Below are 25,264 nucleotides of genomic sequence, written 5' to 3' on the forward strand. Positions count from 1 at the left end.
ATTGAAATTTTACTATACAAACCTTTATCTAAGGCAAAAAAATTGAGTTATTTACCTGAGTTAGAAATGCATTAAAAAAAATATGATCCCCATAATTTTAGCCCTAATTATTTGGGTCTTAATATCTTTAAAGAGGATGTTTTTAGCAAAGCTTGTCCTGCGAGCGATTACTTTATGTACCAAGGTAAATGAAAAATTCAAGTCCGAGCTTTGACGCGAAGTTTTTCTTTCAAAATCCTACTTCAGTTCGTTTTGTTGTCATTAAACGTCGTCTTTGTCTAGGAAAACTAGTTTTAACGAGAAACTTTAGATTTTTCAGCGGCAGACATTTTCGCTTCGTCGCCTCGTTCCATTTTTTGTCGCCCTCAACATCAAGCCTTTTGTTTAAGTTCACTGTCCTGCACTTTCCGTCATAAAAATGTCCTTTCGTCATTCCATTTATGTCCAGCGGATGGCAGGCAGCCCATCTTCCAGTTACTCCTTTTCTTTTCTTCCCTCGAGACCCTTCATGTGTGTTAACCAGAACGGAAAAATATACATTTTGGTGGAGTGCATTGCCTTGGGGTGATTTTCGTCTTTTTGGTTTATTTAAAGTAAGGGGAACAATATAAACATTTACCTACATGAAAAGCTTAGAAATATTTTTAGATATAGCAAACGTAGCTTCGATATTCATTTCCTTTTCTGCTCCTCGGAAATGGATATCAATCTTTCGGCCATTTAAAAATCAAAAAATGGGTAAAATTTAATTTTAAATAGATACATATTATGCGAGGATGTGCTTCTCTTTGTAAAAAAGCAATTAAATGCACCAATCAAATATTTTTTCCTGTTGCGAGATGAAGATGACGACGGTTCGCCGTTCTCATAGTTTTTCGCGTGTTCTTCTTCAATTTTTTTTAGACCATAAAAGCTTAAAATTTGTTTAAAAAAATTTTAATGATTCCTCGCTGTAGTCTAATAAAGAATAAGCATAACGATATATAACACGACCCTATGGAGGCTCGGAAAGACTTTATACAAATGATTAAAGTTCAAAGATCTGCCTTTTTTGCGGCTATAAACAGTACGATGGAATGAACAGTTTTTGGAGCACGATCACCAAAATTGTTGCACAAAATTTGATGGATACTTTTATGCCTGAACGTTCAAGGATGGGAGAGAATACAACTTTCGCGGCCTACCGTAGTATTAAATGTCAGTTCTAGGTTCACACTGTCCTAAAGAGCTTTCGTCATTCTTTTTATGTCCAGCAGGGGGCAGGCAGTCCATGTTCCAGTTTCTTTCCGTTCCTCGAGACCCTTTATGGCGGTTAAGAATAAAATTGAATTCTTTTCGTGGTTATTCCTCTCCATAACTGCATTGTACAGCATCTCTTCCATTGGATGGAGATTAAGCCATTTTTTATCCATTGAAACTTTCATTCCATAACTTACTAAGTGTGCTATTCTATTAAAATAAAAATGAATTATTTTCCTAATAAGGAATCATTCAAAATGTTTATTAAAACAAAAATATATTGCACATTGTTCTTTTTATATGCATAAATTATTGAAAGCGCATTCGCTAAGAATTTTTGTGGTAAAGAATGTGGCTGTTTTGGTATGAATGTATTTTTTCTAGTTCATAAAAGCCTTTCATTAATTCAATGTATGAATTTCCATTTTGCTTGAATCTAAAAGGAAAAATGACTACGAAATTTATTTTCATCACGAAGAAGAATGAGATTGATCATGCGCGTAATCTATGTAGGAATATTTGTCAACGCATGCAACAGTAAGAGCTGCAGTTATCTATGGAAATTCATGATGTTGTTCAATACAAGTTTTATACTTTTATTAATACCTTTCAAGCAAACTTATAGAATTAGAATAATTTATACTTTGAAAGTACGCTTAATATAAGATTGACTCTTTTTTCACATGAAAATAACGGAGCCAAAGTATACTGTGGATTTAATCAATAATAATGTACTTGATGAATTCTTCTCGGGTTCTCAGCCAGGTTAATTCTTTTATGTAAGCCGTCGTTTCGAGAGACGACTTGTCTCCTATCTTTAAGACCGTGTTACTGTATGGAAGTCCAATTTCACACAAAAAATTGAAATAAATTATGGTGTGAAAATTAATTAACCAATTACAAAAACATAACTAATGATACAATGTTAAAACCATATGTAATTACTGATTAATTAATTCATTATGGTTTTAATATTATATTATTAAATTACACGGCTTTGAAGATATGATACAAGTTGCCTCTTGAAAAGTCGGCTTATATGTAAGAATTAACATGGCTTAGAACCCGAGAAGAATTCATCTACAGTATTCAGAAGGAGAAAAATATTGTTTAATATTGTACTTGAGTTGTAAAACTGTATTAGGCCGCAGGCACCAGGATAGACACCCGCGCTGGCAGCCTGACGAAAACAGTCTTCCGAGCCAGAATCGGAAACTTTTCGGTGGAAAGTATTTGCTGGACTTCTTCCATCCTTGTCTGGCGACCGGGAATTATTAACTCCTGCACCTGCTGCTTTTAATTTTGACTCTCCGGACGAAACGTCACGGCTGCTGCAGATGTCCTTTCGTCCCCGCCTTTGTTCTCCCGACGTTCTCCCAACAGTTCATACCCCCACACTGCTGGGTCCTTCCTTCTAGTGCCGCAAAATTCTTCTTCCTCTAACCACTGCTTCTTTCTCGCATGTGGGCGTGCCTCTACCAAGCACGTTTCCTTGTTGACATTTTGACTTTGATCAAAAGCGTCAATGAGAGCCAAATATCGTACAAAGGGCGGATTAAAAAAATATGTTTTTGCCTTTTTCAGTATAACAATAATGCCTCGCAAGAGAATCAGAGGTATTTGTGATGAATATTTTTGGCCCAAATGTTCGGTTATTGGTTTCTGGAAGTTGCAATTGCGCTAGAAAATCTGCATTTCTCTTTCCCGTACATTAGTTATCTATTAAAAAAACAAATAAATCGATTATAATTTATTAATAATAATAGTAACATTAGTTAGTAATATTTTCTGTGCTTAAAGCTGTGGCTGGTCCACATATATTTAATTGCCGCGGTAAATGCATTTTAATGCACGGTGAACAAAGAATATCTGCTGAATGGAATCCATAATGTTCATGATGGAAAGGAATTACATTATAGAGATCGTGAGTAGTTCTTGAGAAATTTATTTTTTATCTTTGAATTTTTTTGCTAGGGTATGTGAGCAATTAATGGAGCCAATTATATTTAAACTTCTACCAGGTATTGAAAACTATTTCACCCGTGCGGAAATCTTATTTTATATGAGAAGTTTTCCTAAGTCAGTCATCTCCAAATCTTTTGTCAGAGCAGAGCTTTCTTTAGTTCTATTCCTACATTTTCTCCAGCAAAGTTTAAACAATGATATTGTCCCAAATTATTTTTAGAACGATTGCCATAATTCATGTTTACTCTGAGGTGTTATTTATGTTTTAATAGATATAGACAATTGGTGAATGTATTATTTTCCAGTGCTTTATTTAAACAAACATTACCGTCTATAAGCAAAATTGCAACATAGAAGTTCATCATCTTCGGCCGGCAGTCATTTGGTTCTGGTTATCCATCAAAAGCTGTGGCAGATTGTATTATAATTTTTTATAAACAATTTCATAGTGAACAACATGACAACAATCATTACTCGTAAATGAGTAAACTCGTTAGAATTACTCGTAAAAGTAAGTATTAGTGAAAAAAATATAGGTGAAATGTTCTTATTTTTATCCTATATATATATTTCTACTTCTCAAAAATTTACTCAGTCTCTCTCTCAATCGATCTCTAGAGAAAAAAGAGTGAAATCAAGAAAGCGTTCGCTTCCGGGTAATGTATTTTATTTGTCAAAAGTCAATGAGTTCTACAAATATCTTAACATCATGGCCTGAATAGCAACTGCTCCGCTCATAAATGGCATGAAAAAAAGCAGGAGAAAATATCGGTCAAAACCACTCATCATTCTTCAAATATATCCTGCACTTGAGACTTGTCACGTTGGTCAACCGCTGCTTGTGCCGCGGTGTTGTGCATTTTGCCTGCCTTTTAGAGCTCCTACTCCGGACCAATGATTGATGTATAATCTTTACGTCGCATGCCTGGAGGAGAAATTAAAAAAAATGCATGTTGCCATTCTAGAAACAATTCGGTATCTAATATCTAAAGACATTTTTATTAATTATGTCCACAGTTTTCACGAAATCACTCATTCGCGCGGAAAATAAAATTGAATTTTGGAACCTGTTACTTTAAAGTAATATTTCTCACCACAACATCATACCACAACACTAAACATAAAAAATAACACATAAAATTAAGATGACCACATAAATCTTGTCCACATAATGTGGATGGCAGCTGCTGCAATCGGCAGGGGAAGAGAAAAAAACAACCGGAGAGGATATCGGTCAGAACAACTTATCATTCTTGAAACCTTCGTGTCAACCGCTGCGTTGTGCATGTGTTGTCCTTTGGAGACTACCCGCTCCGGATTGAAATAAAATGTACCGGGCTTACAACGGAGAACTTGGCTTGGTGAAAAAGGGATGCGAGTGGAATTGTTTGGGGGCTTTAGGAGGGGAAGAGCCGCACGGTGAAGAAGTCTCCTTGTCCCTAATTCTGGGCCAGTCAGAGATTTACTGCTCCTTAGTGGGGTGGCTCGGGGCCGTATAGCGCCGGCATCCCTTGCAAAAGGGGTGCAATCCCCTACCATTCTGCCCCACCCTTGAAAACCCTTCCGCATTCAATCCTGAAGGGGTTTCTGGGGGGTCTGCAAGAAGGGGGAGAAATGGGTCCGCAGGGTATAAGAGGGACGGACCCTAGCATCGTGGGTTGGGTGACATAGAAAGGGACGATTTCCGACAAATGACGCTGGCCAATGGGAAGAGTAAGGCGGCAGGAACAAAGATATTGATCTCCACTCCGCTAAAGAGTTTTTTTTTTAGTGGGTATCGATTTGTATAGATCGTATCGCATCCTTTTTTGAGGAAATAGATACCCCAACACTTGTCTGATCTCGGAGTCGCCCTAAAACCATGTAGCCATTTTGTAGCAAGAAACGTCCTCAATCCTAGTGGCCCTTGTCACGTAACTGCCACAAGATCAAACGCTGATTACACATTAAGATTTTTCAAAACAAATAATATATAATTTACTGATGAATTAACATCATGATTTATTCTAAGGAGTATTAGAAAACTTAGATTATAATATATTTATTTTGATAGCACCTCATCAAAGGTCTTAACGACTAGGATCCGTATTTTTCTAGAACAAATAAAAAGTAGTTAGAAATATTTATTCTGAATCTTCTTCTACCATTAACGGCATTGTAGATTTATCAAAAAAAGCTAATGATATTATAGCGAATAATTTTGGTCAAAATTTACTTCAATTCGTTATTTTTTAATTGCTACAGTTGGTTTCGGAGCAGCACGTAAGTTTTTTGGTCCAATATGCGAGCTATTCTGCAAGAACACCAATGATAGATTTATTTGATTCAATCCACTGAAATTCTTTCAATTATTCATTAAACCATCTCGTATTCCTATAAAATAAAATATACTCTGTTAACATGAAAAGACTTGCAGCAATATTCTCAGCTTTCTCAGTTGGCAGAAGAGACTGTTCTATAACAGCTTTTTACACATCGTTCCAAAAGTAGTTTCCTTTCTTCACATTCGTTATATTTCAAAATTTTGTGAATGAATATTCTCTCCTGAAAAAAAGCGAGTTCAGTCTAAATTAAATAAACACTCTTTAATCTATTAAAGAATGAAGTGCCCGGAAAGACAAGCATTTTGCAGCAATGGTCTTTAGAACTTTGTTTCCTTTAGGGGCCCGCCATTGCGCAAAACAGTTTTCTTACATAATTTGAGCTAAGCGCTTTGGGACTGCTATTTTCCCTCCGTATCCCCCTACTGAGTATGTTATCCAACAAATGAAAAATGAAGGCGAGAAGCAAGAGTTTTTGGAGTTAAAGATGAGATTGCAGGCTTGGATTTTTCTTCTCAGGAATTCTCCTTCATGCAGCTCACTTATGGAATAAAAGCATTAAACAAATCTTTCTTTATCACTTTCTTTAAATTTATCGTTTACTTTTCGGGCCAAATATGAGCATTTATGGTAAAAAATGCGATACTCATGAGAATAAATATTTTATAATGTAAAAAATGATCATTTTATAATGATATAAACCTAATAATATTTTTGAGAAAAATATTTTCCTTTAACGTCCCGGCTAGTGACCTCAAAACATCGTAAATTTTATAATTAAAAAGAAAAAAAATGCTGCATTTATATGAGTGATGCTAACGAATCCACAGCAATAGTAACGCTACATTTGGAATATGATTGCGAAGAATCAATGATCTTAAATTTTAAAATTGTTCATCGCTCGTAAAACTTCAATAAAAACTAAAACCGAATACACTTCATTACCCTGCTATTTTACCTGCTGTATTGAAGTGGAAGTGCGGTGTATATTGTCTGTTTTTACTTTTTCCGGGCTCGTAGCAACATTTATGATTTTTTTAATGCGATACATATACATCAGCATCGTAAAAGTGTTATGTATTCACCGCTACGTTCAGCGGGCTTTCGAAACGAGAGAAAAGAATGGAACGGAGAAGAAGCTGAGCAAAGGTGTGGATTGGAGGTGTGAAGGATGTACCACCAAGAGTTTGAGGAATGGTTGAGCTGAAATGCGAGTGTCAGCCGAAATGCGAACGTAGAGAAAAGAAACTAAGGGAGATGTGGTAGGAGGAAGAAGCGTCCGTGAAATCTCATTTTCCGCCCTGAATTCCCCCGCGAGAAAGTTTGCATTCAAATAACATAAAAAAAAGATTCCCATCACGTCCTAGTATTCTTCCATCATTCTGCCCTCAACCTCTTCTTCCTTTCCTTTCCCAATCCATTTTCTCTTTCCGCCTACTAATCCGAGCTTTTCCTCTTTTCTTACGTTGGCTCCCGCGTCTGACTTTCCTCTCTCTTAGATTATTTTTCCGTGCAACCCGTGTCCAACCTCAAGGGATATTGTCTGGCTCTCTCGTGCTGCGTTTTTTTATCTCTTGTGAAACTGCTAAACCGCATTTCTATATGTCTTTGATGAGTGACTATTGCTGACAACCGTCAGCCTGTAGATGTTTCAGGGATAGTGATATATGAAATTTTAGATGTCTAAGGCTTGAAGCATACATCTAATCTTTAACGCATATTCTTCATTGACGTTTTTCCAGGTATCATTATACTTTTGTAAAAATGTCTCATCGATTTCACAAGAATTGGATGTTTCGCGATGAAATAATATGGTGATATAATGTGATATTCCTACTGCACACTACCGCAATCTATATAATACACGACTCACTGCTTGAATAACTGTCGATGCAGTGCATCCATCACTCATGTTAAGTGACATACAGACGATAGCAGTCGCTGAAGATCTTCGTCAAAGAGATCATATTTTTTATTTATTTGCCCTAATGAAATCAGTCAGATAGAATCAAATATATTGCCTTTTCACGTTGAATAATCCAAAAACTACGGTCATTTCTGATACTCCCCTAAAATATCATTTCTTGCATTAATGTTTCCAGCATTTATTGCTCAAGCTGTTTATCAAATACTGTTGGAAAATTATTTTGCCAGAAATGTTGGAAATTATTTATTCCAACTCCTTTTGACTGGATCGACCTCTATTCTGTTATAGCCTTTATAATGCGGATAGTAAGTTGCATTCTTTTTTAATTTTGGTAATTTTTTGCAAGCGATGAACGATTATAAAATTTATAATTTTTCTTCGATATCATATTCCAAATGTCTGAATTGCATGATGTTTGAGTGTAAGATTTGTTTTCTCTCAAATAATTTCATCAGTAATTCCCTTTTTATTTTTAATTATGAGAATTAATGATTTCCCCAGTCGGTACGTTCATGGAAAATATTTTTCTGGAAAAATAAAGTAATTGCATGAGTATACCACCCTACGCTCTGAAAAAGACCATACTCTTAACAAAAGATGAGACATTTTCGTACTCCTTCTCATTGGAAGCGCTAATGGAGTCTTGAATTACACATTATTGGAAATTCGGGCCGCAACGGCCGCTGAGGCCAGAGTATCGATAAAACGAGGAGATGTATGAGTATTTTTTTTAGAAAGGCGTCCTTGAGACTCAAGCCATATTTTTGGAACAAAAGAATTTCATTCTTGGAGTGGAGAGAATACGACTGACGGTGCCTGAAAGATTGTTCGGAGAAAGAGCCTGTACCTCCATTTGCGAGTGAGAACTGATCTTCGAATATTGGTCACTACTCATGCATTTATTGACGAGTCTCTAACGGATCGAATGGGTAAGACATTTTCTTTCAATCCCCATATTTAAGTATTTAGGTTGAGGTGGTGTCAAAAGTGATGGGACACGTTTCCCTGGTTACGTATCCCTTTCAAATATCCCTTGATTTTCCCTTATCTTGGATACTTCACATGAACGACTTCTTTTGGTCTCAACCAATCATTAATGGCCTCACTGATTTTCTCTTAGTTCTTTATAAGTTAGTCCAGCAGTCTCATCTGGTGTGTGAATTTTTCATGGATACCATCCTTGGTATAAATGCACGAATGATTTAGAAAAGAAAAATTCATACATTTCCGCATTCATTGGTTCCTTTCCTTGTCATCACTAATTGTCGATATCATCCGATGGATTTTTCTTTTAACTCTCATTTTTTGTCATTGTGTGGGGGGACGAAAACCCTCAAAACTGAGATTGAAAATCTCCTTTTATATCCCTCTTACCCTCTTCCTTACCAAGATAAAAGCCATATATTTATTTTCTTTTATGACTCAGAGTCTGGAAATTTTGGGACTACCATTCTCCTTATTTTGGCATGAAAAGACTACATTTTTGGATAAACCTTTCAAATTTCGAGTGGGGATTTCTTTTTTCTGAATTACGAAGTCATCCACCACCGTTGGTGATTTTGTATAAAATTTGAAAATAACACGATGACATTTTAAAGTATTCTGCGGGGTGAAAGCAAAAGCTACATTTATACAATACCTTTCTATGATAACTGTAAGCCTCCAAAAAGGAGACCCATCAACAATGAAATGGACATGCATGAATTGTGATCTCAAAAAATACGTAACCCTTTCACTGCACACGTCTTGTTTTAAATTATAGAAAACATTTTCGCGAATACAGTTTTACCACTTAAGTTATTCATGTACATTATGTATATTGTTCGGCATATATCAAAATTCCCATTGCTATTCATTCCATGTTAGGTTTTTTTTTCTTCCTCCTTCCATATAAAGAGCAGATGTTTTCTCTCACTGGATCAATCAAGTTATTTTTCTAGTTATGCATTCCTTGATTTCTTTCTTTTCGATACTCAGCCAAAATTATGAGACTTATGTCAAAACTGTCCAGCAAGTTTGTTAAAGTTAGGCCAGCGCAGGACCTAGGATTTCGGGTTTATCGTTATTATTTTTACTTTGTTTAAGGCTGTAGGTGCAAAAGCTACATACTATGTGTAAACTGGAAGCAAAAGTGTTTCCTTTAGCCATTGCAAAATGACCTGTATGACAACTGACTGTGTTTTAGGAAGAATAGGGAAAATAAATTATATAAAACTTGCTCTTAATGGCTATTATCCCTACCACTGCCATTTTTATCTTTCCTATTCCTCACTTGATATCGAATTCCAAATTTCTACTGGAAATAAATATAGTTATAGGTGTGAGACTTCAGAGAACCCGTAAGGTTAAGAGAACCCGATATTCTGCGAATTTCACACGGTCTAATCCATAAAACTTTTTCCGCTAATCTAGCCGAGAGTTCTGCCGTGGAAACCTTGAAAATGATCGCGTTCTAACTTCTATCTTCGGCGATACCACATTCAAGCCGTAGATCGCTGCCGTTTGTAACAAGGGCTGAATGAAGAAGCTGTGAGCTTCTCTACCCATGTAGCGTATCTACCAATCTCATCTAGCGTGAAAAGCTTTAGTGCCTACTGTTTGTAGAAATATACATAAGGTTCTAGCAGAATGCTATAAGTTTCTATACTAGTTAGTATTATATAAGCTTTTGTCTTCGCGTAGAAGTTTACGGATTACCGTTTTATTTTACATAGAAACACGACCACAATGGAAACATTCCAGTGCAAAGTGTGGGTACAATCAAAGTTTTGGTGAAGTAGGGGTGCTGAGCGCAATTGAAGTCGGAGACACGTAATTTGTAAGGTGGGTTTATGGTTTTCACGTTCAAGGGCCAATTTTATATTAGCTGGATATTATCATCCGGCTGAGTGGAACGAAGTAGTATTATTACTTTGAAACGAATTCTTCAGAATATTGAAATTATGGAGTTATGGAGTTCATTATGGAGTGTAAGTTTTTTGGCCGTTCAAGAACTCACTTGAGTATTTTTTTCAGGGTTAATTTTAAGGTCAAAGATATTTCTTAATTTTCAGATGATGTGGTTATAAGAGATTATGTGAATAGTTAAAACCTCTTTGTAAAGCAACACATTTGATTGCAAACTGCCGTGTGTACAACTTTGAATTTGGGAAGGTAATGTTGGTTCTTTTACATCCAGGAAAAAAAATATAAGCCAACAATTTTTCGGATTTCAGTTTTCTTTCATTCACGGACGCAAACATGTAGATACAAATGAGCAGTATACAATGGATGACAAATAAAACACCAGCATGCCATCAATTTGTATTTAGCTCCGCAAATTATTACCGATCCACACTTCGGAAAACAGAAATCATATTAAAGGCTAATGTGAGACGTTCCCAACTCTCCAGAGAGTTGGAAGTTTTCTCAAGCGGTCCTCAATTCATTCCGTAGCGCTTAGGTTTCGTGAGTGACGTCACTGGCAACGTCATCGTGTTTGTTCCCGCCATGTTCCCAACGATCCCAGAAAATCATGGGTCAGTTGTGGTGAAAGTTGTGTATTCAAAGTGTGAGCATAAGTATATCGATGTGTGTTGATTTTCGTAATTTTATTGCTATTTATCATAACTATTATTGATTATGATCTGTAAAAATATGAGTATTTCATTTCTCTAAAACTATGGTGTGTTGTTGGTTTTAAAATTACTTTCTTGATTATGTCTCCTGGCTCAAATTGTTGATATTATAGTGATAAGACTCTTACAACTTGATGCAAGGGGTTACGCACAAGGAAAATTAGTAGGTTAATTTTGGTTTTAGTCGGCTATCATTCTTTAAATGATTCTTTGTTTCATAAAAATAAAATTATCGTATTCTGCTCGGTTAATAATGGCAGGTATAGGTATAGCTGACTAAAAGCATGGAAGTGTACTGAGGTTGCAATCTCAGGCGTTCATTTAAGAGTTAATACGTTGCGTGCTGTGATCTCATGTGCCTATTCGTTTTTTCTAAGAGTTTACTTTATACATTTGTATGAAGTCGATTAATACGGTAGTCCAGTAGACGAGGGAGTGAAGAAGAGGCCATGTTTCCACACGAGATAGAAATTTTGAAAGTGTAGCAGAAAGAGAAAAATGAGTAATTATCAATTACCTTTATCATATTCGATTAAATTCTGCCAATTTATTACCATTTTCAATTATTTTTTCATTGATGAATCATCTTACAAAGTTCTGTCCCAATTAAAATTATTATAAAAATTTTCACTGTTATACTGTTTGGGCCTTGCCTTTCGCACGCTCCTTATATGGTCGTGGGCATGCGTAAGTTGTATCCTGTAGCGTATAGCGCTCACTGCACCCTTGGGAACCCTTCCGTATCACACCTTCCTTCCTCGCTCTCACGTCCTTCCTCGTGGAGAAGTTGCTCGTTCGGATATACCTAAGAGCAGTTGCCTGCGATGAGACCGTAAGCCTCAAAACGTGGAAAATCCATAAATCCAAGGATCGCAGCGCGCGCGAGATGACAAAATACCAAAACTTTTGTTTTAGTGGAAAACTTTGTAGTCGGAGCAGGCCAAAGCAAAAGCTCGTACAACCCACAATGTTGTAGCCAGCACTTGACCCACAGATGGGTACCACCTTTGTCTTCATTCCACCTCTATTTGCTACGAAGGTGGAAAGCTTAGTTCCCGGTAAGATTGTTAATGAAAAAGTAATTTTTTTGGAAAGTATCAAATTGATTTTGTTTTCGTGAGAAGATTACCAATTCCTTGTTTTTAAAGCCTCTAATCCGTAGGTTTCGTTTCAGGATATATATCCTTCAGGCTCGATTCCGTTCATATGAGATTCAATACTACAGAGATCTTTGTAATTCCTCCTCGGGGAAATATATTACGGTGTTCACTATTTTTGATCCTGCTAACAAGTACTCTTTCACTGATATTTCGTTGCGTATTTTTCTTCGCCTTTAAATTACTACATAGCACATTTTGAACTATACTGTCTGTTTCGTGCAGGTCATCTTACATCATGGTAGGATTTGCAGCTTTTTCCAAAGGTACATGCTATCAATTCCTTTCCCTAAGTTTCGTGCATGTGAACAAATTAGTAGGTTTAGCTGTTTATTAATAATGCTGTTAATAAAATTAGCTGTTTCCTAAATAATGATGAGCATGAATATATATAGAAATTTCTAGTCATAACTCATAATAATGTCCTAGCTGACATTTTCTCATTTCATTTTTATGACGAAGGTACTTGCTAATATTAGTCACTTTTCTCAAACTAAAATACGTTAAATCAGCATCTGCCAATCCTTTCATTGACATTCGTTCCCACGTTTAATGCTAGGTGCAAGGAATTTCTGGAATAACATTATATTTGATATGCCTTTGCCAATGAACTCTACAGCAAATCAGGGATCAGTTAAGTTGTGAATGGAATGAAGCGGATTAGTTATGGGCCAATGAAATTTTAGTGAATATGTCATTTACCTGGAAATTCAATGCATTGAAAGAGGCAGTAGAGATATCTCTCTCCAACCAGAAGGAGAATTTCGGGTCAAATGTTGAAGTAATTAGGCACAAAAGTTAGAGTTGAGACTCCAGGCTAATGATACTGATGTATAAAATTGATTTGAATGTGAGAAACATAGAACATAAATTCATGGAAGAATTAATTAAGTTAAGATTTACAATAAAATACACCAGATATAATTTTTTAAAGAGCAGCGGAAAGAGCAAAATGAGGAATGATCAATTACCGCAATTTTTCCGATGATGTCCTATTCGATGAACTCCTGCCAAGTTTTTGGCATTTGCAATTATTTATTAATTTATGTGTTATCTTAAAAATGTCTGTTTCACTGTGATAATGTTATTCGCAAAGAGGGTAAGTTTCCATTTCCTGTATAACGTAGAGCAATATTTTCGAGCCTAAGTAGGGAAAATAACCCCTCCTATTTCTTAAAATCAAATGAACGAGAGTCACAGTTGTCTTGGCAGTCATAGCTGTGATTCAGCTAACTTTTTTTTTCCAGAATTCTTCTTAGAAAAAGAACTCTGGTCGAGGGCATACGTTAGTTGGATACGGTGGCGTAAAGCGTTCACTGCACCCTCGGGAACCCCTGCGTATAGCACCTTCCTTCCTCTCCCTCACGCCCTTCGTGGTGGAGAATCTTCCCGTCCGGGTAGAGCAAAATGAGGAATAATCAATCACTTTTAGCCTATTCGACGAGCCGCAGCCAATTTATCGGCATTTGCAATCTTTGGTTCTTGGGCAAGATACATGGGATTGAAATCTGTCACCGATTGCTCTGAGACTCCAGGCTAATCATACTGATGCATCAAATTGATTTTGAATGTAAGAAAAAATAGCATAAATTTGGGGAAGAATTAATTAAGTAAAGACAATAAAATGTACGAGATAGAAATTATGAAAGAGTAACGGAAAGAGCAAAATGAGGAATAATCAATTACCGCAATTTTTCCGATGATATCCTATTCGATGAACTCCTGCCAAGTTTTTGGCCTTTGCAATTATTAATTAATTAAGGTGTTTCAACTAACTATTCCTAAGATACCTTTCTTTACATTGCCCTACTCTGCTGCTCTCAGAATTAATAAAGGAAGATGCACCGCAATTTTTAGTAACACTACAACGCTTATTTTTACAATAAAATTGTCAACTGTCGGGAAAGAGCCCAATTTACATATAATCGTTTTATATGAGAAAATAATTAGCCTAAATTGATATATTAGAAGTAAGAAAATGGTGACGCAGGTCTACTTCATGTGCAATCTGAAAATTTTTAATGAAACAGTGCCATTTTTCCACTTTGCTAAGAAAAGTGAATATTAGACGTGATAGTAATAGCTACAGGTTTAAAGATAAGTTCATTGGAACAGTAATGATTGTAGGGACGGTATTCCATTGAAATTTCTCCTAGTTGCGAGATTTCTAACGAGGTGGAATGGGCATTCAAATGAACTAAGGAAAGTGACCATCTTCGAGGGGATTAGACAGACAGATGGAGAATTACAGGATTAATTTGAGCTTCTCATCTCCCTACATATGAACAAAAAAATTTCAAGTTGATTTCAAAAGTTTTAACCAAGATCGTCAAATAAGAGACCGGTGGAATAGATAATATAAATAATTATTCTGAGATATTTTAGTTTTACAATCATCTACAAATTTTAGTGCTTTCAAAGATTCATGGATCGCATTTTTTTGTTTTGTGTGACAGTTAAAATTAATTTTTACCTTTCTTTACAGGTTTCCTGGATACGGAAGCCAAATCTTTCAATACTCACATCCGGCGTGACAACCTTCACGGCGGATAAGCGCGTTGTCGTTCTGCATTCCGATGGATCCGATTCATGGACGCTGAGGATATCCTCCACTAAATTGGAGGACGCCGGGCTTTACGAGTGCCAAGTAAACGCGGAGCCTAAGATAAGCCGTGCTGTCACTCTTTACATAACAGGTGAGTAACTATCTTCTTATCCTTATCTGAAGGTCCTCGTAAAAAAACGTGGCCGTTCAAATTCAATCGTGGGCCAATGTACAGAACCGGAAATTTCAAGGTGTTTCGAAATTAATTTTGGGGTTTTAACGCTTTCAAATTTTACTATGATTAACTCACAGCTATGAATGAGGCATCAATTTACAGAGAAAATCAAACAGTTCAAGTTCAGCACCGCTTCGGTCATAATGACCGAAACATGTACTTCGTCTCCACGCCGCTGAGGTCATTATGACCGAAGAATTAGCATTTCTTTTGGCCGCCCATAGCACGCCGTCGCGTCGTCTACTTCGTCACAGCTACTTCGGCGAAGCGTATATGACGTGACCGACGCGGTGTGTGTTGCCGAATGATCACGAAAACTCAAATAGAAAGAATTCAAGTGCCGTGCCGTGACGTCACGCTCCGTTGATGTCGCGTTTCCGAGCAGCCGATGAACATTAATTTTTAAAGACTTACAACAGCTAAAACACATTATTCATCCGCGGAATTTTCGGCGAAAAATTATATTTGAAGTAGGGACCTTCTTATTCTTTCTCTTAAAAAAAAATATTGCATGTTCCCCACATAGTTTTCGAGCGCATTTTTGCCGGAGCTTAGTAGTACTTCCTAAATGGACAAATTGACTTAAGAGAGATTTACGAAGGCATAGTATGGCAGTTTACTTTTGATCAGCTCACTTATGGCGGTTGATTTTCTGGAAAACAATGATTTCGTCACTAGCGCGATACGTGGAGTACAACGAAAGAAAAGCGAAAAACACGCAATGGGCGAATTCTTATAAAAGTCCACGGTAGGGAATGTGTTAAAATCAAACCCTACAACTGCATTCTACATTCTATTTGAGTACTATTCGTTATACGACTCACATCGAGACAATATATACGAGATCTTCCCAAACGTTGATTAGTGTTACTCGAGAATTGTTGCAACAGCTGATTCAATGTTGTTCCTTAATTGGGATAGGTCAGCTGGTACTGGAGGCACGGATGTTATTATCACCTGGAGGAGCAAATGCGATCTCAATACGGAACGTATTTGCACATTGACTGCAGATTCCGTCTTTGCAAACTGTAAAACAAAAAAGCTTACCGTTCACTCGCCATCAGTGATTTTTAGTGGATGTGTACGGCAGAATAGGGAACATGCATGACATTTGTTCTTCATGGTAGTAAGTCACGTGTCCAAATACATAAGCCAAAACTCTCCTAGTTCTCCACAAACATCATTAAATTCTAATTAAAAGTGTCCGAATATTGCTTGAAGTGACTTAAAACGACTTCTGACGTCATTGCACGGTAAACCTTTCACTTCGCTAAAAGAGTTGAGTGGTAGAGCCTTAGATATCGAAGTAAAAATCATATTCGAGCTTTGCAGTAGGTAGTTCTTAAATGAGATTTACGAAGGCACAGTATGGCAGTTTACTTTTGATCGGCTCACTTATGGCGGCTGATTTTCTGGAAAACAGTGATTGCGTCACTAGCACGTCACGTGGAGTACAAGCAACCAGCTAAATACGTAATAATGAGATTAATAAAAATCGTATTACGATTTTATCTTTCCAAATCTCCGAAAACAGTCCCCTTTATTTGTTTTGACAACGCCTTGGTAACTCAACATATTCAAAATCTGCAGTTTGACTTCATAACAGCAATTATTTTCGCCAAATTTGAGTTTGCGGACCTATAATGACAGATTTTTTATCCTCTTTCTCGGTCCTTCATCAGTGAATACCCAGGCTCCGTTGATGTCATGTTTCCAAGCAGCCAATGAACATTAGTTTTAAAGACTTATAACAGCTAAAACACATTATTCATCCGCGGACCTTCTTAGCCTTTCACTTAAAAAAAAATTGTTCATGTTCCCCATATAGTTTTATAGCACATTTTTGCCGACAAACACAACTGTTTGAGTTGCTCTATCAGTTGCTGCATCATTTATAGCTGTTCGTTAAGTTTAATAAATATTATAAAGTACAATGACCCAACAAATCATTTTGAAACACGTGGTGCATTATTTGCGTTAAAAAATTATCATGAGTCAGCCACCATACTCTGTAACTTGAAGGGAAAAAATACTTGGAAAATTTAAGCGTAGTATTAACCCTTTGAATTCCCACCAATTTTCTAGGCACTATACTCTAAGTACCGTGGCATTTTAGCTGAATTTGCAGTAGGTTAGGAAATAAAATTAGGTCTCAAAAACAACTAAAGGTATATGCTCAAAACTTTTGGAGATGTCAATTGTATGTGACTTCACCTTTTAAATGTATTATTTGACGAATTATTGATCATATGAGTTAATTTTTATGACTTTAGGACTTTTATGAAGAACGCGATAGCGCTCCCCATGCCTCTATGAGCTGATATTATAATAAAAATAATGATTTTTTCACTTTTTTTCCTCAAAAGTTGTTTTTAAATAATGTATTTACCAGCTTTTCGTTTATTACCAAAAAGTGTATATGTATTCAAATTAGTTATTTTAATTTAATGGAAACATTTTCTTCTCTTTTTCAGAATCTCATCTGAGGGATTCACCGTACGGGGGAAAAGATGACAGCAGCTATTATAAAGGTATTTGACATTATATGCCGCGTTAAATTTCAGTGATGAATTATTTTTTGCGTGACTTCGGAGTTGAATAGAAATTCGATGCATTATAAGTTTTCTCTTACGTTTTTTCAACTGAAAGATACCTAAATCTTGACTTCACAGACCCGGGTTGATAAAGAAGTTGATGGTGCTCGAGGAGGATCTCGGGTATTTCTGCGTACGTAAGAACATTTTCACTCAGCGTTTCACTCCTCCTACTGGGAGCGTTATCAAGAGCACCCGAGAACCTCCTCAAGCATAGATAAAAGAAGCTGCGAAAATATTCATACGGAAGTTGATGGTGGTTGAATTCACTTTGTGGAATTAATGCATAGTAATAATAAAAGGCACTTAATACTTTCCACACTGGTTTACTGGCTGGGCAACCGGTTTCGACGTATTCTGTTCATTACGTTCATAGGAACTCGCGCTTATCGTATAATGCGTCAAAACCGGTTACGTTGCGTTTACGATTCTAATACGCATTAAATTTCAGTGATGAATTAGGTTTTGCGCGACTTCGAGGTTAAATAGAAATTTCTATGCTTCTTTGAATCTGTTAAACAGAATTCAAAGAAGCATAGGAGTACCCTACAATTTGAACATATATAATGTTAGAGAATGGGATGCTAGTCTTTATTTCTATAATAATGGCTGAAAATTACTGAGACAGCTACCGAAAGTTCTATTTGAGCCATTGTCTCGAATTTGTGACTATGTTGCTTGAGAATGCTAAGCAGCAATAGTAATCGGTAGCTCAGTGTATATTTAGAGGTAATGTCGGACCTTTTGTAAACAAAGCCCTGGATTGCCAATTTTCTCCTCAGTCAGCGAAACCGTGTGGGCACATTCAAAGCCTCACCTAGCTCTCCTGGGTGCAGATACTTAGTAATACATGCTATCAGTAGTTTGGGTAAATGTTACAGTTTGTTTTAGCCTTAATTTCTCAGGAACATACCTGTTAATTTGGACCTATTGCATCTTGCATCATCATCATTCGACTTACCCCTCGAACTTCTACGAACTCGAATGACGCAGGCCTCCAATTTTCACTGCCAGGAGCTGGCTTTTGGTTGTAGGTCTGGATTCCCTTCCTTGTCATTAGAAGAACCATTCATTGGCATTTTGACGGGTAACTCATATTGCCTAGATTTTTTTCTGTCGCCCTGCCTTAAGTGACCAACAGCTCTCAAAATGACTGGTTAAGCGTCAAATTTTATTTATCGCTAACGTGATATTCAGGATATCACTCTATTGCAACTGGGCATTCTGATGATTTAGTTAGCACATTTATCTTAAATTTTGAATAGAAATAAACAGCTTATCTGCTATACAAAGTGTGAGTTAAGCTTGGGTATGGGAAGCAGGAACGACATGACCACTATCGATTTAAAATTTTTATTGTAAAATCATTTGTAAAAAATTACTTACTCAGTTGGAGTGAAAAATTAAGGAAAAGGTTATATTTCACGAAGTTATCAATTAATTTAAGTATAAAGGAAGGATTATTAAAAACTTACCTCCTGTCAAAGTGACGGGTAATGTTTCTTCTAGGTAGCTATGCAACCCCAGTCCTTCCAGTGTTTGTTGTGCACATGTATGCGTGGGCGGATTCAGGACAGGGTACGTGCCCTCCCCCCCCCCAGAAACTTAAAAATATAGACAAGATTTTTAATACGGTTATCATTACGTTCGTTTTATTTTGTTTATTACAGAGCCTTAATCATTTAATTGCATATTAACCCTTTCTAGCCCAGAGCTACTTTTGGGAGGAATTAAATTTTAAGATTCTTCAATATGAAAACTTGAAAATTTTGCTATCAATCATAAATGCCGTGGCAGCTGAATATTTCGTCATTACAATTAACACCACAAAAAATGCGTAGCTTAGATATTTCCTAAACAGAAGAAATAATGTATACGTTTTTGGTATTCCTTAGAAGCAACATTGGGTTATAAGGGATTATATAGCTTTCGTATTAAAATAAATAGAATATTTCGCATAGTAATTGTTTTATGCTGTTTTTATTCTACAATATAAAAAACATTGTTTACCTGTCAGGCCCTGTTACCCCCTCCATAAAAATTCTGAATCCGGCCTTGCATGTATGTGCCTAATTTTGGAGCAATTGAATCTAATTTCCTCACCCACTGCTTTTCTCCCCGGGCGCATCCACAAAATCTCTCAGGGATGACGCAGGCTTCGACCTCTCCCACCCGGGCGCAGATCCTGGGCCCATCCGTGCAGGCCGTCCCCCCGGGAGCCACCATCACGCTCACGTGTGAGGTGCGCGGGTTCGTCTCCGAGGGCGTGTTCTGGAGGCACGCCGGACGGCCCGTCATCCTCCGAGCGGCTTCCCCAGGGAGCACTGTGGGCGGGGTCAGCGTGGACACGGAGCGCTACGAGAAGCGGGCCACGAGCAGACTCACGCTCAGCAGCATCATGGCCTCGGACTCCGGGGAGTACACGTGCGTCCCAGCGGCGCCGGCGGCTGTGCCCGCCACGGTCGTCCTCGACGTCTCCCAGAACGGTGAGCGAAATCGCGGGGCAAACAAGCGGGTATCTCTCCCAGCAACGAAGACCCCTTTCCCCCCTGGTGTGAGAGATATATGTGGATATTGCTGCACCCTTAGGGGTCTCGTGAAATTTAATCAAATAGCCAATCGTACAGCGTCGCGGATAACGCAAGCTTACCCCAGGTGCAAACATGGACTATTTGCACTAAGTGGGTGAAGGAGGAGTGAATGCTGTAGTTCAGGATATAACGCGTGTGTATCGAGACTATCAACATAAAAACAGTCACATGTTTAGCATGTAATGATGGTACCACGCCACAGTGCCTAAAATGATAAAATTACGGGTATCATCTTCTTATTTGCGGAAATGTTTTGGTTAACAGTAGAAGAATTAAGGATGATGCCAGAAAGCTGTCTCAATTCAACATCGTACTTGAGTAAATAATTTTATTTGCTAATGTTAAAGAAAAACCTTTTGGCCTATGTCGCCCGGTCAATTTTTTTGGGTGACCCCAACGTTTCCGCTACAATGGTGGTCGCTTTCTAAAGGGAATATGAGATCCAAGACTCCGAGAGAAGAGAATCGAGATTCCATTGAGAAAGTGACCACCAACGGTCAGGAAACGTTGGGGCCACCCAAAAACAAATTGACGCGGCGAAATAGCTGAAAAGTTTTTATTTAACATTACGAGCACCCGCGAAAGTTTCATCAATAAATTACATTTTACATGCATAAATGTACAGAAAAATCGTGTTTAGAGTCAAAATACAGGTTAATCTTTGTGGAAAAGTGGTGGAATACATTCAAATAGCCAATCGTGCGGGGCCGCTGATAAAGCAAGCTTACCGCAGGTGCAAATGTGGACCAAAGGCTATTGGAACTAGGTGGGTAAATGTTGCATTCAAAGATATAACGCGTGCACGACGAGATTATGAAATTAAAAACGGTTAGGTATTATGTTCTGTGTATTGTCTAGTTTTAATAATACTTCTCATGATGATATGAGATGATAAAATTATCAATATTCTCTCCTTAGCTGCACATGTTCTCTGAAGAAATCATTTCATTTGCAGACTTGTACGGAAAAATCAAGTGTTTGGAGTTAAAAGGCAAAAATTGTAAACCCAGAAGAGTGGAGAAATTGGTATTTAATGTAAATATCAAGTTCTCCACTATTTAATCAGTGTAGAAATGGATATGTATTTTTGTATTTTATATATCAACTAGCTGACCCGGCGAACTTCGTACCGCCTGACAATCAATGAACTTACAGTTTACTTACACCATTTATAAATCAGGAGCGGCTGTATCGTTTTTAATCATTTTTAATTTATTATAATAAAATAAGGGTACAAATTCAATAAAACTACGTAAATGAGTTCCAAAATTGCTTGTCAGAAAGACATTTTCTTTATTGAATCTACATAGGGTGAATCGGAGCACGTTTACGCGGATTTTTTCAACAAATTTTCTTACGTTTTAGCTTAAGAAATTTTGGGCATTGTGGTTTAATAAAGCAGTTCATGAAAAAAAATATACGCATTCAGTTGTTGGCTATTTGCGTTATTAGCTGTAAAAAAATGTTTTTAGGTCCAAATCTGTTGCATACACTTGGCCCATTCAGGGGGCAGGTTGACACGACCCCAGACCGACGCTTGACTGATGCTCAAAATTGTGCAAGAAAAGCCCCTATGAAGCAGCATTCGCATTAAATGACTTAAGGCGCGCCAGTTTTAGTATCTCTGTTTGGAAAAAATGCACTGCGTAAACGCACCACGGTGAGCCCTACACATTCGGGTTTAATGTCTTGCGTCAAGCACCTTCTGAGAAACAACAGTTTTTGTTTTGTTATCAGGCGCAAGATGAAGCGGATGAAGCAAAATAAATACAGCGAAGCAAAGCAGTGACGCAGCGAGGGGAGGTTTTGGGGGATAACTCCCCCCCCCCCCCCAAGAGCTTAGAGAATTTTTTTATGAAAGATTTTGTTATTAATATTAGGGGGACGGATGACTAACGAACAAACATATTTAACTATTCACACAGCCGCAAAACCCACTATTTTGAACCATTTATCTCAAAAAATGTCTGAGTGAAGTGCCCCCACACTTCCCGCTTACCTTAGCGAGTTTTCTATACCCTACAGACCCGTGGTATTAGCTGCGCCCAAAACCCCCTATCCTAGTTACGCACTTGAAGCGAAGGATGAAATACAGAGGATGGTTTATCGACTCGTGAACATAGCACGCTAAATTGACCATGAGAAAATCATGGGTTTTCATTAGCACATGAGCACAAACAACACAAAAACTGAAAGACTGACCATGCGATTATTTAATCATTATCACGAATGCAACACGAATTGTAAATTGAATACGTTTTAGCTCAAAAGGGCATATGAGTTGAGATCATGGAATCTACGGAATGAGGACTTCCTAACCTTTGAATTTTCCTTCGAGTAAAGTTGCGTGAATCACATTCATCACCAATTTTTTTTAATGATCAAACACGTTCCGTTGGATAGTTATGGTTGGTTTAGGCTTCGAAAGATCATGAGCACAGAAACTACATTTTTCTGTAAATCGTGCCTTGGTAAGCCAGGTACGTCCAAGGACTTAAAATATTCAGATAGATAGTTGGTGATTTCGTCTTCGTTTGTTACACATTTAAAAGATTCGAATCCATGCAGAGTACGAACTATTTGAATTTACCTCGTTTTAGTCATCCACATCTTCGTTCTTGCTCGCAAAATCAACCATCTTTGATTATTTTGGTGATCAATCATATTCTGGAACTCTTTGTTGATGAGCAAACTACTCGATTCCTCGACAGGAACACGGACAGTACCGTTTGTCAACAATTGCTTGGAGATTTGTTTACAAACACGGTAGTGAAGTGTCAACTCGAGCTGGGCCACGGCTGGGCTTACAATCAGCTCGAATTAAATTTTTTAAATGTAATTTTAATTTAATTAATATTTTGAATATATTTAGTAATTAAAATGTTATATTGTTACTAAATTTAGTTATTAAAGTGGTAAAAACAAAACTAATTATTTAATTTGTAGTTTTGACCGACTTATCAATTGTTGTGTTACTATAACTTCTAAATGCATGTCCATAGGAAAGAGATGAATTTTTTTTGTGAAATTATCCTTTTTTTAATGGCCTATATGTTAACCCCGCCTGTGACGTATCCAAAGAACCAAATCTCATTGAAATCGGTGCAGCCGTTCTCGAGTTATAAGTGTTCTAACTAACACGATTTTCGACTTTCTTTTATATATATAGATTTCTCCAATGATTGCACTTTCAATATAGTGCATGTTTTGAAATAGCTGATCAAACGGCGGTGGAGATAGTGAAAAGTCAACAAAAGTGCAAAGATGTACGCACTGCTATATTTTCAAGGAATGTTTCCCTTTGGCATTCGAAACGTCCTCATAAGGCCTGGTTACACGGTGCATTAACCCGTACGGGTTAATGTATGAATGCGTGTCTGTTTGCATGTCTGAATTCATGGACGTTTGCGTGAACGAGGAGCATGAATGAGCGGTTACACGGTACATGCGTTCGCACAAGTTTTCACACATTTTCTTGTAACGCGAGGCGTTTAGTTTTTGTTTATTCCCTTTACAGTGCGCAAAATTTAAATGTGAAAACAGTATCATTAGGTAGGAAGCAGACGATACCTACCAGAAAATAATTCCCTTTTCGTTGTTTCCTGTAGGACCAGGAAATTTCACATACTGGTAATATATTTGCGCTGCCGTGTAAACAGTGGTTTTCATTGTAGTTGCCGAAGTTGTTTCATTTCGTGCCAGTAATATTTATTTATATTTAATATTTATCGTTATCGCTCGCTTAATGCTATATCTCAATAGTACTCTATTTATTTCAAACCGTTATCAAAGTTAATACTTAGGCTGAAAATTTGTAGACGCATCTTGTTTTTAAACCGTGTTTACTAGACATTTTTCTGTCATCTGTTTCACTGACAATGAGTGTAGATTATGTATGAGAGTAGATATTTTTAATACTTTGTCCGGGACGGTTATAAAGTTAAGAAGATATTTGCTGTTGATGGAAAAGATGTTGGTTTAGAGGTCTTGTCGATTTATGAACTTGCGTAATGTGAGTCATATTTTTGTGGTGGGCCAGCGCATTCCCACCTCGGACGTATAAAAGGTAGAATCGTCGTTAATTCGTATGATATTAATTATGTTTAAATGTGTTCTATAAGTCGTATGATAGCCGTTGTATTTCACAAATGTCGTGTTGAAAACTCTGTGACAACCTCATCGATTGTTTTGTTCCGGCATAATACTAAACTTGGTATGTCCGGCATACATACAGGGATAATCTATACGAATATTAGTTTAGATGCAAATGGTGAGTTTGTGGTAGGATTCAAGCACTTACGATGCAGTACAAATGAACAAATACGCGTAAAGAGTTACTGAATAGCCAAGACGGCCGTGGAATAGCCCTGCAGATGACAACTATATGTGTTGTTTCCCACCAGGTGGCTCTGTTATCAACTTGTGCGAATGCATGAACGAAATTAGAACAGGTTCTATTTTCCGTTCACGCGTTCATGCATTTGTATATTTTGGGGTGGTTACACGGTGAATTTTTCCGTTCATTCTCGCGTTCATACATTTAGACATTAACCCGTACGGGTTAATGCACCGTGTAACCAGGCCTATAGAGTTTGCAAAAATCACTGAGGCTAAATATTGTTAGTTTAAAAATGGAATAGTTTTCAAATATAGGTTGTATAACAAGCTGGGCACATCATCGTTGTTGAATTTAAAAAAATTTTCAACTCTCTTGCCCGGTGAAAGATTTAACTTATAATATTCAGCTGAAGATTTTAGGTATATCATGTGCAAACCGAAAATAGTCAAATCTCTAATATCAAGTTTGATGCAAAAGTTGATTAGTATAACCGTGGAAATAAAATCTGATAATATTCTTATTCAAACTTTTAATTGCAAAAATATAATGCGTTGAAATTGGGATATGTACTCAAATAGTTAATCATTTGGCTTCCCTGGAAAGTTCAAATCGTCATTAGTTCTATTACATTTCCCGGATGTCTTGATAAGTAGAGCTATCCCTAGAATCATTATTTCGATTAACATATTGTTAATAATTATTGTTTATAACATACACTTATAAGCGTATATCGT

The 25,264-nt window shown here is 37.1% G+C and overlaps 1 protein-coding gene across 1 annotated transcript in view; it reads left to right on the top strand.

Moving 5' to 3' along the window:
- Positions 1-25,264, top strand: part of LOC124166806 — a 361,464-nt gene that overhangs the window by 334,747 nt on the left and 1,453 nt on the right. Inside the window, exons 3-5 of the mRNA XM_046544498.1 lie at positions 14,712-14,922; positions 17,481-17,537; positions 19,745-20,086. Coding sequence (XP_046400454.1) covers positions 14,712-14,922; positions 17,481-17,537; positions 19,745-20,086 — 610 coding nt within the window. The remainder of the gene's footprint in view (positions 1-14,711; positions 14,923-17,480; positions 17,538-19,744; positions 20,087-25,264) is intronic.

This window comes from Ischnura elegans, chromosome 10 (genome assembly GCF_921293095.1).
Source record: "Ischnura elegans chromosome 10, ioIscEleg1.1, whole genome shotgun sequence".
NCBI lineage: Eukaryota > Metazoa > Arthropoda > Insecta > Odonata > Coenagrionidae > Ischnura > Ischnura elegans.